We start from the raw sequence: 17,945 nt of genomic DNA, 5'->3' as shown, positions 1-17,945 counted from the left end.
TATAAACATATTGTCTACCCTAGGGTTCAATATTCCACAGCTATTGCAGTTATTCTAAATATCAAGCATAGATAGAGAAAAGGGAAAGAAAAACACAAAGCAAAACCACACCAAATTCGCGCATCTAATTAAATGGCTCGACTCTCTAAGCGTCCCCAGTGGAGTCGCCATCTGTCGCAACCGGAATCGCGACGGGACAACGATCCAAAAAGAAACGGGTTTTAAAAAGAGATTTGGAGTCGCCACCATAGTTTATTATGGAAAACTATGGAAAAACCTCAAAAACGATAAAGCACGGTCCACGAAAACCAAAGATTGGGTTCGGGAGTCGGTTACGCGTGGGGAAGGTGTTAGCACCCCACAACGTCTGCCCTAAAGCAGTACCTTTAACTAAATGCACGGATATGATGTGGTTTTTCAAAATGTTTAATTATCCCCTAAAATAAAATTCTAAATAAACAAAACATATTTTTTAGTTTTTTGGGCCCGACAAGGATTGACCTTGCTCCTACGTATTCTCATTCAAAATGAGAAATCAGGGTTACGTAGTTCTAGTTAAAAGATTGTTTGTTGTTTGGAAAAGCAGATGTTTTTAATTTTTGGAGATTTTTATGTTTTTAATATTTTTGAGAAAAAGAAGGTAATGAGTACTAGGCCGACGCGAACGATCGCACGAGTACTCATACCTTTAAAATGATATTTAAATATTTTTAATTATTTTTGAAAAGAGAGATAACGATATTAAGCACTAGGCCGATGCGAACGATCACACGAGTACTCATACCATTATTTAAAATTATGTATATAAGAGAGAAAGGTATTGAACACTAGGACGATGCGGATGATCTCACGAGTGTTCGACCTTCAAGACATATTTTTGTAATTTTATTTAAAAGAGAGAAAAAGGTTTTTAGCACAAGGACGACGCGAGCGGTCACACGTGTGCTTAACTTTTAAAACATATTTTTGTAATTTTATTTAAAAGAGAGAAAAGGTTTTAGCACAAGGACGACGCGAGCGGTCACACGTGTGCTTAACCTTTAAAACATATTTTTGTAATTTTATTTAAAAGAGAGAAAATGTTTTTAGCACAAGGACGACGCGAGCGGTCACACGTGTGCTTAACCTTTAAAACATATTTTTGTAATTTTTTATTTAATAAAGAAAGGAAGGTCTCTAGCACAAGGACGACGCGAGCGGTCTCACGTGTGCTTAACCTTTAAAACGATTTTTTGTAATTTTTTTACTTAAGAAAGAAGGGAAGGTTTCTAGCACAAGGACGACGCGAGCGGTCTCACGTGTGCTTAACCTTTAAAACATATTTTTGTAAATTTTATATAAGGAAGAAAAGAGGTTTCTAGCACAAGGACGACGCGAGCGGTCACACGTGTGCTTAACCTTTAAAATATTATTTTTTGGTATTTTATTTTTTTATGTATTATATATTATAAAATAAGTAGATATATAGAATAAATAAATAAAATAAAATAAAACAATAATAAAAACCAAATGAAATGAGAAAAAAAAAAAGAACAAAATAAATGAAATAAATACAAACCAAATAAATAATAAAAATAATGTAAATAATAGGAGGTGCCTAAATGAAAAAAAAGAAAAAAAAATTGTCTAAACTACTTTTCCTTTCATAAACTGATGGGCCTAAACCCAAACTGAAAGGGGTGTATAAGTGAGAAACAGGGGCCGCGGGAGAAAGAAGTTTTTTTTCTTGGGCTTGACCCAGCACTGGCCCGAGGGTGGTATGGGGGTGCGCGGGTGAGAAAACAGGATTGCGCGAAGGAGAAAGGTTTTTTTTTTATTCTTGGGCTTGGCCTAGCACTGGCCCGAGGATGTATGGGGGTGCGCGGGTGAAGAATGGGGGTTGCGCAAAGGGAGCTGGGTCAGCAACAGGCCCAAGGCCTTTTCATTCTCCAGCTCAGAAACCCTTAGGGGTTCTCTCACTCTGTGCATCACACAGCTTCACTCAAACGAGACCCAGGGTCTCATTCTCTCTGAGCGAGAAATCCCAGAGGTGCCCACCTCCGTCTCTCTCAACGGCCATGCCCCAGCCACCGCCCAAACAGCCACCGCGGGAGGGCCCTCTATCCGATCCAACACTTCGCCGACGATGCCACCTAGGCCGCCGGCGGTCACGGCCTCGGATCTGCCTATTCTCCCTCTCGCTTCGAGGACAGCAGCCCAAGGGAGGGTCTTCCTCCGTCGCACACGCACCAACACTTCTTCAAATCGACCACCGTGAACCGCCTTCCATGGCGTCGCCAGTAAAGATTCATGTCGCCGGAGCCGTCGTCCGAGCTAACGCACCAGGCCACCTCTTTCTCCTTTCGAAAACGGTGACCCCAAGGAAGGGTTTCCCTCCGCCTTCATCTCCGATCCCTTCGAGTCCAACGACACCCATCATCATCATCATCCTCAACCACCGGACCCTCCTCTCTGCCTTCAACATTTACCCATTACCAGGCAACTCAGCCTCCGACAACCGTGAACCACGCCAAACCTATAAGAAACAACCTAAACGATTCCCAAATTACCATCGACTTCTCCGTGCCTTAAGGATTTTCCCAAAACCACCGAACCACCGTCTTCTACCTCTGCATGTCTCTGTAATATACTTTGTCTTTGTTTGGTTGGGAACAGGGATGGTGATAACCGTGAGTGTGAATACAGCTATGGTGATGGAGGGAATGAGGGAGGAGGGGATGAGTCAGTGAAGATGAAACCATTATTCGGTTATTTTCTTTCTGTTATATGATTTTCTGGTGAGTAACCATTCTACATTCAAATTCATTTGATGGTTGGAGATGGAAAGAGGCATAGTTTCATGGTCTGACTCAGTTTGTGGTTACTGTATTTGATTCTCTGCTTTTTGGGTGAAGGGATACAGCAAAGCCATGTTTATGGTGTTGGAGTGGTGAACTCGCTCGAGATAGCCGAGAGCTCGAACCGCTGTGGCCAGACCACTTCGTAACATAGTGATGAGGTGAGCTCCAACGGGTCCGGTTATTCAGAGGTTAAGCGGCGTTGGCAGAGAAAGAGCAAAGGCTCGAAGTACATGGGTTGAAGATGATGGGAGAGAATGAAGAAAGTGAAGTGTGCTTTTGTTGATGATGCAGATGCAAATAGAAGCTGGAGCAAAAGCTCTACGAGTAGCAGTCTATTCGGTCAGAAACCGAAGGAAGACAATGGGCCGACTTAACTCGCATTAAGGTGAGGCGAGCGTGAATAAGGGGTGATATTGGGGGAAGTGAATGAAACAGTGAATGAAACAATAACCGAAAATTTGTACATCAGTAATGGCTATGGATGCAGCTAATATAAGTTAGGGATACTTACCTTCAATGAACGAGTAGCCCCCTCCTTCCTCTATTGTGGACTTGCTTCCACCTTTCCTCCGCTCTTCCAACCCTTGCACTCACGTCTCTTTTTTGTGAATAATCTCCCCCTCAGCAATGGATCATCCACGAAGATGAAGGCCCCCTTTGCTTTTCTGTGCTTTTTTCTTCCGCCAAAAACCGAATCATAACCACCTTCCCTCTGTTTTCTCTGTCCCCTCTCCACCAAAATCCTCCTCCCCTTTTTTTTTCTTCCAAAAATCTTGGAAAAAATTCTCCTTAACCACCTTGTCCCCCCACTCCAGACATGCATCCCATACATCATCTCCCCACGTTTTTTTTATTTTCTTATTTCAATTTTATTTTTTTTATTTTATTATTTTTTTTTACTTTATTTTTAATTTTAATTTTATTTTTCAATTATTTTGACTAATTAACTCTATTAAAACAAAATGAATATAAAAACAATAAAATAGAAATTAAATTAAAAGCAAAGATCTAAATACAGTGAAATAGAATAAAACAAAAGATAAAAAATGAAATAAAATGAAAATAATAGAAAACCAATAAAAACATATTTTTTTACAACCCGGACAAAATTGAGTGTTGACATACATATATATATATATATATATATATATATATATATATATATATAACATTCCAAAAATATAGCTGCAAATTATATTCAAGAGTACTAGTACTTACATTTAAAATAAAACAGTTATAGAAAATAAAGTTTAATTTACAGTTATCCTAAAATAATCATAAATTAAAAACTTTACATAAACCTACACTGGTACAAATCATAAAAACAGACTAATCAGTCATACAAGAGGATTATCAACCGAACGTCCTACAACGGTGTATTACACCGAACGGTCCTATACTAAAAACAAAAACAAGCACAAGACCGAACGGTCTTACTCGTAGCGGAATCTCTTCTCTCCTGCCAGCGCCTGCTCCAGAATATCTTCTGCACACTCTGCTCACAACCAAGGGTAATCATTGCAAGGACAAGTACGACTGAACGGACGACATAACAAGACAGGAAAATAAGGGTAAACTAGTGTAATTTAATTAACTATGTAAATAGATAACTCACATAAATCTTATATAAATCAATAAGTCCATCATGCAACAACCAATCATACATTACCAACCATAATCATACAACAATGCATGCAATGACTGTTCACTTTACTCTGACTATCCAGACTGTATGAATTATGTAACTACGACGTTCTTGCACTCGTGGAAAGGTAATATGGAAAACCATTAGAATTACCATAGCTAGAAACCCAAGCCACCACACGAGGTTAGCCCTTCATCCCTCACTGTAGCTGAAAACCCAAGTCTACACATAAGTTTAGTCCGATAGTTGGAACCCCAAGCTATACGCAACCAGGCCTCCTGCTATTCTCACCACATGTGCCACCATTCTCTACTTGAGACTCGGTGACCATTAGAATGTTAGGATGAACGACAGCTTAGTCTAACCATATTCATACTTTACAATTCCATAACCATTTCTGAGATATTCCTCTTTAAACACTCGTTCACATCCATCACATCATACTTCTTCATATTCATACTATTCCATTCATATCACATTTTAAATACCATACCTCATTAACAACATATTTCCTCATCCATCACATCTTTAAATAAATATCACATATAACAGTAAAACAATAATCCCACCTTTGAACAAGACCTAATGTGAAAGATCAACATAACCTATGAATAAGACCGAACGGGAGAGTACTCCCAATATGAGAACATGACCGAGCGGTCTTTTAGAGAATAAGACTCAAGCAGGAGTCGAACACTTGAACTTATATCAATCACTTATGATTTAGAACGAACAATATTGGCTTAGACCGAACACTATTAACTTAGTACAAATACGACATTGAGCACTAGTATAAGAACGAGCGTTCATAAGACACCATACAACTCAATAATACTATCGCTAACACTCATAAATATTAGTACAAAACCGAGCACTATATTGAACGAGCGCTGGTCCTAGACCAAGCACTTACCAAGAATGAGCGCTAGTACAATACTGAGCACTACCAAGACAGTACATGATCGAGCGCTATCACTAGCATAATGGCTAGTACAAGACCGAGCGCTATCACTAGCATAATGGCTAGTACAAGATCGAGCGCTATCACTAGCCTAATGGCTAGTACAAGACCGAGCACTCTTTAAGAAACCGAGTATCAATCTAAGACCGAACACTCTTTAAGAAACCGAACAGTCATGAACTAAAGAGTCTCTAAAGAGACTGACTTAGTTATGACCGAGAGTAGAACAAGGCCGAACGGTCAACACTAACCATTTCAACATTCTACATAATTCTGCAGAATTATGAACAACACCCAACATGACCATTTCTAAACACTTTGGCTAACTTCAAATCCTCAAAACTTGAATCATATATCAATTCACACCTAATCAGATATACTTAAACTTCAAAAACACCAAACTAAAGAGTTCCATGACATATTTCACCTCAATTTACACAAAAATAAGAACCCAAAGTCAGATTTCTCACTTTTCATACCCTACAGAAGAACTTAAAGGCTCTAACCAGCCTAACTAAACATGCTCAGACACAATTCATTACCTAATTTCATTTTTAGCTTCAACTTCTCAATTTCACTCATTCACTTTCTCCAACCAAGCACAAACCGAACATTATTTCAGCAGAAACCAAACAGTTCACAGGTTTCGGTCATACATACAAATTATTAACACAGTCATTCAATCAAACATGCATTCCTTCAAACAACCAATTCTCATATAGAAAACATAATTAAATTTCTAGCTTCCCTTACCTCTTGACCGAACCGAACAACGATTATTATTTTCCAGACTTTGCTTCCTCCGCAGAAAATCCCAAGAACACCTATATTTCACTGATTAGTGAGGAAAGACCAACCCAAATTACCAGAAAAGTGATCAGAATTAAGAAGAACAAACTGATGAACACATGCAACCAGAAACTTGGCTTGCATGTGCCCGGAAATAGAATTTCTAAAAAGAGGATGAACTTACCAGCTCTAAGCTTGATTTTGATTGATGGAAAAGAAGATCTTGACTCCCAAAATTTCTTAGACTGTGGCTGGTTGAAGAAGAGATGAAAGGAGATGAAGAATTTCTAGAGAGAAGGAGGAGAAAATAAGAGGTTTGAGTTTTAGAGAGATACAACTTCAGAGAAAAATGAGATGAGCTGAGGTATTGAGAAATTCTATAAAATGCTCAATCTCTTTTAGTTGAGACATTTGTCCCTCCCTTATAGGTGTAAGTTTTAAGGGTTTGACATTCTCACCATCAACAAAAATTTTCGTGCTCGAAAATTAAGACATACCAAAGAACCAATGAGAAAACAACTCTTTCATGACATCTTCAAAGTCTCAGGTAGAGTCACATGTTCTCCTATCCCCAAACAACCTTAATTAAACTGATAGGTTTCCTCTAAGCTACTTAGGTAGACTCTCCATAATGTTGACCGGTTGCAACTCGACCGAACGGTTATGTTGGAGTAAGGAGCTGGATGGTGACGTTTAAATAAAGAGGTAATGATTCTGAAAGGTGAACCGAACGGTCACATAAATACCGAACACGAAAACAAATTACTATTAGAAAGAATCATTAATCTTTCAAGAGAAAAAGAATGAATAGAAAAGTTTATTACTGTTTATGAAAGAGAGTATAGATAATTGCTTACTGGTTTGAAGGAGAGTATAAAATATTTTAGATTTAGGGTAGAGAATGGATTTCTTGGTAATCGTAGAAAACGAGACTTTCTATAAATCATTTACTAGTATTTTTTTCTTTATTTATACTAAAGGTAGTACTTCATCCGTGACAATATATATATATATATATATATATATATATATATATATATATATATTTTTTTTTTTTTTTGAGAGATTGACCTTTTAACAGTTTGTGAATTCCTTCGTTATGTACTTTAAATGATATACTTTTGTGTGTGTTTTTTTATCCAACGATAAAAGAATATTTACAGATTAATTCTGGTAAAAAAATAAAATTTCAATCATGATAATAATCGTGAATATATTTTTGTTAATTTTATTTTTTAAAAGAATATATTTTTTTAAATACCATAATTACTATTAGGATTATTTGTTGAAAAATAATTAATAAAAGAAAATATATATTAGAATTTTATTTTGGACCATGTATTAGTTATAAACTTTCTTTTTAACAAATTAAAGAAATATTTTAATCAAGCTTAATTGAATATATTTTGTTACAATTATATCTGTGATTAGTATTATTATTTATGATTTTTTTTTCATAAAAGTTTCTATTGAAATGCGGCTAATTCTTAGTTTAAATTAAAAAAAAATATTGCTTTAAAATTCAGTGTGTGTGTGCGTATAGCAGACAGTTCTAAAAAAAGTAAAAAGTCATATAATATATATATATATGCACTATTTCCACTAAAAAATATTTAAATAACCTGTAACGTGTTATACAGATTTAAATACCGATTTTTTGTTTAAAAATTGACTTTCGGTCATCCTGTATTTAGAAATAACTATAATATTATCTAAATTGTATTTAGTACAACTCAAGCCTACTGATAAAATTAAAATGAATAAGGAGCTAAGAGTTTATAATTTTAGTTTAGATAACTAAATATAGTTAAGTTTTATGAAAATTAAACATTAAGTATTTTTATATTGGAAAATAGAAAGTTTTTAATTAAGTACTAGAAAACGTTGTTTTAAAAATTTACAATGGGAAATGTAATTGAATTTTATTTTTAGAAAAAATAGATAAGAAAATATTTTAGATTTAGTATTATGAAAAGAAAAAAATATTTTTTAAAAATATTGGTTAAAATAAATCTAGACCACTTAATTCGTGATTTAAACCAATTTAAGCAAAATTAAAGATTAGTTGACATATACCAACTGTTAAGGACCTTTCATATTAATTATTTTATTTGTCGAGTTATATAAGTTTATGCTTTAACTTTTAGTTATTATTTTTATAATATATTTGGTAAGAAAAGTAAACACTTTGATAATTTCTATAAATAATTAGTAGAAACAATTCACTTTTATTATATACAATAAATAAATAAAATAAATTAAAATAACAAAATATTTTTAAATGAATCATCTTTCTTATCTATTAATACGTGATGAATCAATTACTAAATTTTTAGCTCATTAAAAGTAAACTGAATTAAATGAACTCATTTTTAGTTTAATTTGAGATGAGCCAAAAATCGTATTGACTCATTTTGAGACTTTTAAAAGACATAATTACGAAGAAAAATGTTTTAAATATATAAAGTTTTTTTCTTTGACTAAATAAAAAAATGAGAAAAAGAAAAATATATTTTTTTTAAATAGTTATTTTTATTATTATATTGTTTGGAATATAGATAAAAAATTACATATATGCGAAATTAATATTAAAGTAGAACATAATATATTGGATTAAGTGTTTTTCTTATAATTAATTGAAGTTTAATCTTGTAATAATTCTTCTAAGTATCATAGTTGATATTGAATTATAATGAAAGTTGCTTTGGGTTTTTGAACACTAAAAATTTTCACAGTATTTTCAGCAGCAGGATAAGTTCGTTAACATAACATCATAAAAAAATAGATGAATTTAATGTAATGAAAGTTAATGGTTAAAGACATATACATATTTATAGAATGAGGAGTTGCAATTTAGTATATTAAGAGATAAAGGCATACACTTTTAACAAAGTATAAGTGATACCAGTAGTTAGAATCATGTAACCAACTTGATAATTCTCACAGCTACTCAACACTATCAAGATTAATATAGTGTACTCTTTGAAGAGTTGTGTGTTTATTCTAGAAAAATTCTGATTATGATATCAGACTTTTGTGAGGGGTTATTCAAACTCCAAGTAACTTTAAATTTAATTGGGTTATTGGATTATTGTTTGAGTTAGAGTCTTGGTTGATGAAGTGTTTTTAGAAAACCGTATTAATGGTGTTTTGAGTTTATCTTGATTGAAATTTCCACATGAAATTTTGGTTAGAGAAGAATGTGAATTTCATGTAGTGTCTAAATTTTGGAATATATAAGGAATTTGATAAGTTAAAATGAAAATAGTTGTTATTGGCGGATTTAACTATTTCATTATTATACTCTTTTTTTGTTCAGTTTATGTTTGATATGAATTCATTGAATGTGTACTTAAGATAGAGAATTTTAGGTTGACATGGAATGAGAATATGTTACTATAAGATGAAACAAGAATGATAGTGTTTGAGACAATGCTTAAAAGAAGATTTCTCAATATTATTGAAGAGAATAGAATGTGTACAAAGCGGAAGCAAAAAGAGTTTATATACAAATCAAAGGAAACAAAAATTAACAGTTAAGACAAGAAAAACAGAAGAAGAAATTCAATATCTCTCTATCATCCTCTTTCAAGGTAAACATGAATATTATACATGTTCAACTTGGCAGCAGCAAGGGCAAGAACAAGATGTACAATGGTGACTTTAACAACAGGGGAGAAAGTTTCATGTAGTCCAAGCCTTCAGTTTGAGTGAAACCTCTTGCCACTAAATGATCTTTATATCTATCAATGGAACCATCTACTTTATGCTTAATTTTGTAAACCCAACGACAACTGATAGACTTCTTTCCAGTAGGGAGATTGATCAAAGTCCAAGTTTTATTTCTATTAAAAGCATTTAGTTCGAAATTCATAGCTTGTTGCCAACCTTCAAACTAGCTAGCCTCTTTAAAGGATGATGGTTCAACTTGTGCAAAGATATTGTGACAAAAAGAAACATGGTTAGAAGAAAAATTATCATAAGAAAGGAACAAATGTATAGGATATGGGGTAGTCTGGGATGATGAGATGCTTGAAGTAGTACCACAATAATGGTCTAAGTACTTAGGTCTACTTTTGTTCCTAAGAGAAACTCTTTGTCCAACAATATGAACAATAGTGTTGTCATAATTAATGTTAGAATTATTATTTGTTGTGTAATATGTGACATGGGAAACAAGAACCATATTTGGAAAGTAAAAAATGGTAATATCAGAAATTACATTTAAAGGAGAGGAAAGTGGGGTTAAATAAGTATGATAAGGGAAAATGTTTTCATGAAAAATGACATTACGTTATACAAAAATAGAATGTGAAAGCAAATCATACAACACAAAACCTTTTTTTCTAGACTTGTATCCAAGAAAAATGTATTTGTTACGTATGGAATCATGTTTTGTGTAACCTGCAATAACAGAGCTGAAGTATGATAAACACCCAAAGACTTTCAGGTTTGAAAAATTTGATTTGACGGAATAGACCATTTCATAAGGAGATATATTTTGAAGGAAAAATGTTGGTAGTTTATTAATAATATGAATGACGGGCTTTATGGAATAAGACCAAAAAATATTTGGAATTTTTTATTGAGAGAGGAGAGGCCGACACATTAATTATTTGTTGATGTTTCCTTTCAACAATGTTATTTTGTTGGGGAGTAGAAACACAAGTAGTCTCATGAAAAATTTCTTTGGTAGTGTAACATTCATTAAGAAGAAACTCTTTTCCATTGTTAGATCTTCGCTCCCAGACTCATCTACACCTTCATCTTCACCATGTTCACTCACATACTCATCCTCACCATCATCTCCAGCCTCTTCATGCTCACCATCATCTCCAGACTCATCATCCTCACCATCATCTCCAGCCTCTTCATCCTCACCATCATCTCCAACCTCTTCATCCTCACCATCATCTCCAGCCTCTTCCTCAGCCACATGATCATCCTCAATCTCATCCTCTTCTACATCTTCCAGCTCAAAATAATTTACATCATGTACCTCAACCTCATCTACGTCATGTACTTGACCATCCTCCACATGTTCAATTTGTTTTGCAACTTCACATTCACCCTCCTCCAATTCTGTTCGAACTTGACCCTCAACCTCACCCTCACAGTGACCCTCCTCCAATTATGTTCCAACTTGAGCCTCAACCTCAACCTCACAGTGACCCTCCTCCATTTCTGTTCCAACTTCAGGCTAAACATCAGCCTCACCCTCACCCTCAACCTCATCCTCACAGTGACCCTCAACATCACCATGAACCTCACCCTCATCCTCACAGTGACCCTCAACATCACCATCAACCTCACCCTCACGTTTCCCTGCACTTCTCTTGCAACACCAACTTCATCAGGCTGACCCTCCACCTCTCTTGCAACATGAACTTCATCATTAACATCACCATCAACCCAATCAATCATTTCTATTATTTGTGGTTCCATGGTATTATGAACCACGTACAAATGAACTTCATCATTTAACATTGTTATATTCAGCATATGCATAGCACCCCTATCATCAGTCAATAATTCTAACCTATCTGGCACTACTGACTGACCTCCTAAACTGTACCAAAGTTCTTTTATGTCTATATAACCTAAGTCTTTCACTGAAGCTAATATTCCAAAATAGCACCACAGGTCTGGATCACAAGACCATTCTGCTATTTCGCCATCAAATTTTAAATTTCCATTCTCATCACTAACAAAATGGCCACAATGATGGACCAAAACTTTAATATGTTCAGCCATGCAATATTATAATTCAACCATAAGCTTTTAACACTTGTACATTGGGGGGGAAATATTATTATTTGTCACTATTTACTAACTAAGCAAACAGTCAGACATCAATGACACAGAAGAACAAACTAACATCCCCACTAAGGAAACACTCAGACAGAAAACGTCACCACAACTATTAAACAATTCATAAAGACACTTTTGGGACCACAACACTCTACACATTTCAACAAACAGTGACATACCAATCTCGAGACCCATAACCCATACCAATCTCGGGACCCATCACACAATAATAGTACCAAATCAACTATAACCTAAACACACAGACATACCATTATCGGGACCACAAGAAAGCATAAACAAAACAACCTAACTACATATTCGCAAAGGCGAAAAGCGTAAAACATAGGATACTAACTGTAACTGGCATCCACTTTCAATTTCGTTCCTCCACCACCACGTGATTGTCTTCGTCTTCGCAAAGTCAACCAAGCCCTAATTCTCACACTCACTCACCACAGCAAAATCCCTAACTCATGAAATCCTTAATTCTCGTTTCAGTTTTTCTGTTTAACTTAAAAAAAATTCTCACTCAAAATAACTACTTCCCGTATTCTCTGCCATGTATATATTTTTTTCATATAACTATTATCCACCTATTTCAATTTTTAAACTCAGTTCATTATCTGTGCACCACGTAAGCAAATGCAAACGGCGTTACTGATAAATTAACGGAAAGGGCTTAATTGGTTCATTTTAACAAGTTTAAGGACCCGATTGAGACAAAAAAAAACATGATGACCCACTTGAGATTGACACACAAATATGAGGACCAAATAAGGGTTTAAGCCTTTAAAAAATCATTTAAAATTTATTTCTTCACAATCTAAACTATCTAACTTTTATAAGTGAAAGATTAAATATGATAAAATCAAATTTTATTAAATTTATTTAACGTTTTAAACATGTTTATATTAATATTAAAACAAGAATTTATTTAACATAAATAATTCAAATATTATTATAAAATATGTTTAAAATATTAAATAAAATTTAATTAAAATAATTAAATTTATGTATTTTTAAAGTTGAAAGTATAAATTAAAATAAGATTTAAAATAAAAATCATTTTAATTTTCATCAAAAAAAAGTTAAAAAATAAAAACATATCAGTTTAAATAAACATACAATATATATATCGTTATAAATGTAATTTATTTAATCTTTGATATTTTGGTAACATGGTTGAATATTATCCTTGAGAAATTTAAGCGCGTGGGTTGTTGAACTCATACAACGAACTGAAACCAAAACCAACTCACTCAACCAAGGATTCAACAACCTTAAGGGGACCATTGGACTTCCTTTCCGCCACACAACCTATTAATCTGGATAACAATGTTTCAGACATTACCTTCATCAATCAACTCTTATATGCCTTCATTTTCTTAATAAATTAAACCTTACAAGACTTATTCCACACCTTCTTTTTCATTTTCTTTCTTCAGTCGTCATGCATGACTCTTATAAAATCACTAACTGCAATTTAATGAGATGTATTTATTTTTTTTTATTTTTTTCTCTGTTGCATTCCAAGTGTCAACCAATGCTCCGGAAAAGGAAGCAACCTCTTTTCCTAATTGTTAGGTTTTGCTACAACCAATTAAAGGGGCAATCACTCTATTTTTTCTTTTATATCCCTTAGATATGGTATTCAAAATTATTTTTCAAACGTTTTATCACTTGTTAATTACTATACTTCTAAAAGTTAATCATTAAATAACCCATTGACAACTTCTCAATTCCGGAATTTTTGGCAAAAGAGCTTTCCAAAACAGGGATAATAATAATAATCAACTTGCAGGACAAATATATAATGTCAATTTACATTTTTTATATTTTATTTTACCCCTTTGATAAGAAAAAATCCCCATAATCTTTGACTGAATTTTCAATGATCATTAACTTGTACAATTAGTCAAGTCAAGTTTTAACACGAGGAAAAAATAATTCTAATCTATAAAATATCATAACAATGAAGGCCTGACAATAAAATGTGAATTAATTAAATTTAATACGAACAAGATTCATTTGTGAATAATTTGACCGATTCATGGTTGTAATCTTGAGCAGCTCATTGGTGCCGCCGCCCACATCCACCTATTTGACGCATGATTGTTTATAAAGGAATCAAGTATTTTATGTCGGAAAGAATAAGAAATTGAGAGGAAAAGTAGTTGAAAGAATGGATAAGTATTGATGAAATGGCATAATATATATAGAAAGAATTGTGAGACTTAATCAATAATGACAAATAGTTTGGGTCCAATTGATAGAGAAAATAATACATCATCCACCCGTAGAGAAATAGGGGGAATTGATTATAAACTATATTATACAATAAAAAATTCAGCATCCTTTCTTCAACGTTTCTTCCAAGTCTTCTTCCCTCATCTAGAAGTTGGAACTCCGTTCAAATCTGTGGATTAACCTGAACTTTGTTCTTTGCAACATGTTCTATCACTAACTATACTGTGTAATGTTGGATAGTAGTGGCAGTTCAAATAAATTAAATAATTAAATAAATAAATAAACTTGTCAGCATTGCCATGGCAGCAGCCCTTGCTCATGCTACCATCTGCTCCTGCTCTATGTACAGCTGCTCCACCCATGGTGGCAGCATCTCTTTACTCAGATCACCACCAAACATCTCCGACCTCTCAGAAGGAACATCCTTAACCAACGAATGAACCCATGACACATCTGGCTCAACATGTTCGTGCTGAGCCATGGGCGAAGCAGTTACCCCATTGTTTCTGAACCCAAATGAAGCAGATTTCCTGAGCTTGTTCAGCTCATCTCCGTTGACACCCCAATCGAGTTTCCCGGTTGGGGAACTCCAATCTGAGAGGGTAGAGGACACCCTGCAGGAAGGGTTGGAAGGTGAAGACAGGCCAAGATGGTGGGTTGAAGCACCACGATCGATGAAACTTTGGCTTCGCTTGGCGAAGGCGGCAGACCTTGAGTTCATCACTGCAGCTGCCACGGCAGCTGATGAGTCAAACCCAAAAGCTGAGGGCTTCCTCACAGGAGAGGAAGGGATGTTGGATGGATAACTCGCACGAAGGTGGTTCATGTTCTGGCGCATCTGAAGCCCGGTTTGGGTGGGTGTCGAAGGCTGCACAGAAAGTCCATGTAGTTGTGATAACACAGAAGGATCAGCAGCGGCTAACAGGCCATCAAGGTTGGTTGGATTCAAATCACCAATCCTGTTGAATTCCTTGTTGCGGAAAGACGGAGAAGAGATCCTGGCAATCTCCTCTATCAACTGCTGCTGCTGCTGCTGTTGTTGTTGGCGAACTGGACTATCTAGACCGAGCAGCTCCATCTCCATCTCCAGATCCCTGGCACTGAGAGCAGCCTTGAGTCTGCTACCAGGAAGCTGAAGTGATGGTGGAGTGAGGTTTATTTTGTTCTGCCACAAGCTTCCACTCTTTGGAGATGAAGCTGCTGCCAATGGAGACATGGGTGGGGTTGAAACAGTTGGCATAGGTAAAGATGTGGAACTGAGAGCCAATGGACTCATGGATGTCATGTCTAGTGCACTGGATGAATAGGATTTTGGTGAAGGCATAGCTGACCCGGTTGAAGCATACACAGGGCGTAACTCTTCAGGTTTGTGGGCAAAGAAGCAGACCTTTCTGGTGCAGCCAGTCTCGTCCTTGCAGAGCCTTGTTCTGTACTGGGCAGGGTGTAGCCAGGACTCGAAAACACCGTGAGCATACTCACAGGAATCAGCCTTCTGGCAGGTCCCTTTACGGAATTCTGGGCAAGGAACACAGCTATAAGGGTATTTCCTTGGGTCTCTCCTCCTTGCGTTCTCGCCCGGATGAACAAATGGACACTCAGTCCAGTCATGGGAGTAGGCCCTTGAGCAAGGCTTCACCTTGAAACTGTACATCCTAAACTCATCTGATCCATACACACCGTTGTTTATATCAGGCAAGGATATATCAACAGGATACTCTTTCTTATCACTTCCTTCTTTTTTCTCAGAGCCTTCTTTTGCTGATAAAGAAGCCGAGAAAATCTGCAGCTCCATCTCCTGGCTCACCAGTTCATCTCTTTCACCACCTCTGAGGAGCAACTCCATGGCCTTCCTCCGGGATTTGGAGGAAGAATCAAAGGCAGGAGCAATCAGATTAGCTGGCCTGTTTCCAGTAGCATCAAGGGATTCAGCATCAGCCCCAGCATCTAGCAAGAGCTTCACAATCTCATGTGAAGATTCAGAGCCTCCAGAGGCAGCACAATGAAGAGCAGTGGCCATATCAGAACCACAGGCCCTGTTCACATCAACAGTTCCTGCCTCGAGAATATACTTGAGAACCTTAATGCTTCCAAACAAAGAAGCAATCATGAGAGGGGTCCTCGTTTCAGATCCCATCTTCTTTGACCCAATTCTTCTGCCATACCAAAAGCCAGCCTCGTTGATATCTATGCCCTTCTCGTCCACTTCTCTTTTGAAAGCTTCAAAATCATCGGAAGCAGACAGTTCAAGTAAAGCCGAGAAATTGCGGAAACAGTCAAGATTCTGCTTCTGAATATTATTCTCCATCACGAGACTCGGAGAAGAAAGCTTGCTCTTTGAATCACTACACATGTCCTAAATTCTGCACAACACCACATAATCTCAATCAATAAGTCTATCAATTAAAAAACCATCTTTCACACAGAACAAAAAAAACTACCAAACCTTCAACTTACAAACAAAATTTTCTAACAACCCTGGTTCCAAATCCCTAAATATTCACGGCTAGTTAACTTCTCACAAAAACGTGGTAAACCAATTAACCAACAAAAACTAGATCCATAACCAATACTATCCAAGACAAAAGCTTGTTATTGGGATACCTCAACAGGAAACAAACAAGGAAACTAAAAGGGAAAAAAACAAAATACTCAGAACATCTAAAACAAAGTTTAAAACTTTGATCTATCCAGAAGCATACCCAGGAAGCATATTCCGTCAGACCCGACCAATAACCAAAGATCAAACAAAAACACAAAAAAAGAGGTTTTATGAGTAAAAACAGGAGAAGAAAGACATACCCTTTTGAGTAGTGGATTAGACAGAGAGTAGGAGTAGAAGAAGTGTATGTTGGTTGCAAGGAAGCGTTGTTGTTTGTAAAGAAGAAAATCGAGAAGACCTCGATTGAGCACAGATGAGGGAGAATGAAGGGTATGGAAGGCCTTTTTATTGTCAATACACCAGCAACAGCTATTGGGGATGGGAAAGGAAGAAGGGAGGAAAGTGTGACTTTTCTTCCTCCTTCTTTCTTCTCTCTCCTTTCTCTTTCCTTCTCTCTTTGGTCAAAGTCAATTATTCAATGCTAAAGCTTGGCCCCACCAGCAGCGTTTGCTTAATGTCACTATCTTTCCAAATGCAAATGCAGATGTGAATGAAACCTCAAATGACACTCAAATGCAACTCAAACTCCACATGGACCCACCATCCATTACCCCTCCACGAAACTCAACGGGCAGTTCCGCTCTCACGTGCCTTTTGAGTTGTGATTCTCTTCACTACTTACGCGCTGGGCCATTATCATCTTTCTTCTTTCTTTAATCATTTGTTTTGCTTTCAGAGAAAACAAAAAAAACTCAAAATATGTTGAATTGAAGATCAGACAATATTTTTTTCAAAACAGTCTATAATTTTAAAATAAAAAAAATAAGTTTTAATCTTTACCGGATTATTAGTCTTTTTAATATGTTAATGTCATCATCAATGTCAGTTTTGCTTATAATATTCATGATTACAAATTATAATCCAGAAACACTAGTAAGTGTCCTGTTAAGTTTTTCATCTCCAAAACATGTTGAATAGGAAGAGGAGTGCAAGTGAACAAGAAATTGAAAATATAAAAGGAGAATTAAAATCAAATGAATTTGTAAAATTTTA

General features: G+C 35.6%; 1 protein-coding gene across 1 annotated transcript; it reads right to left on the bottom strand.

Moving 5' to 3' along the window:
• Nucleotides 1-14,288: 14,288 nt before the first annotated feature.
• LOC124848018 (zinc finger CCCH domain-containing protein 29-like) lies at nucleotides 14,289-17,287 on the bottom strand. The gene is made up of 2 exons (XM_047325621.2): nucleotides 17,093-17,287; nucleotides 14,289-16,653 (listed from the first exon to the last, which is right to left on the bottom strand). Exon 2 carries the CDS (start codon nucleotides 16,641-16,643, stop codon nucleotides 14,610-14,612), a length of 2,034 nt encoding a protein of 677 aa, XP_047181577.1. The 5' UTR covers nucleotides 16,644-16,653; nucleotides 17,093-17,287; the 3' UTR covers nucleotides 14,289-14,609.
• Between the last annotated feature and the right edge of the window lie 658 nt (nucleotides 17,288-17,945).

Source organism: Vigna umbellata, chromosome 1 (genome assembly GCF_029865625.1).
Source record: "Vigna umbellata cultivar VRB3 chromosome 1, Vumbellata_1.0, whole genome shotgun sequence".
Lineage (NCBI taxonomy): Eukaryota > Viridiplantae > Streptophyta > Magnoliopsida > Fabales > Fabaceae > Vigna > Vigna umbellata.
Note: the sequence above shows the minus strand (reverse complement) of the source record. Positions and strands in the feature narration are given on the sequence as shown.

Excerpts from the sequence above, each read along its gene's own strand:
- LOC124848018 (XM_047325621.2), bottom strand. The coding sequence starts at position 16,643 with ATGTGTAGTGATTCAAAGAGCAAGCTTTCTTCTCCGAGTCTCGTGATG.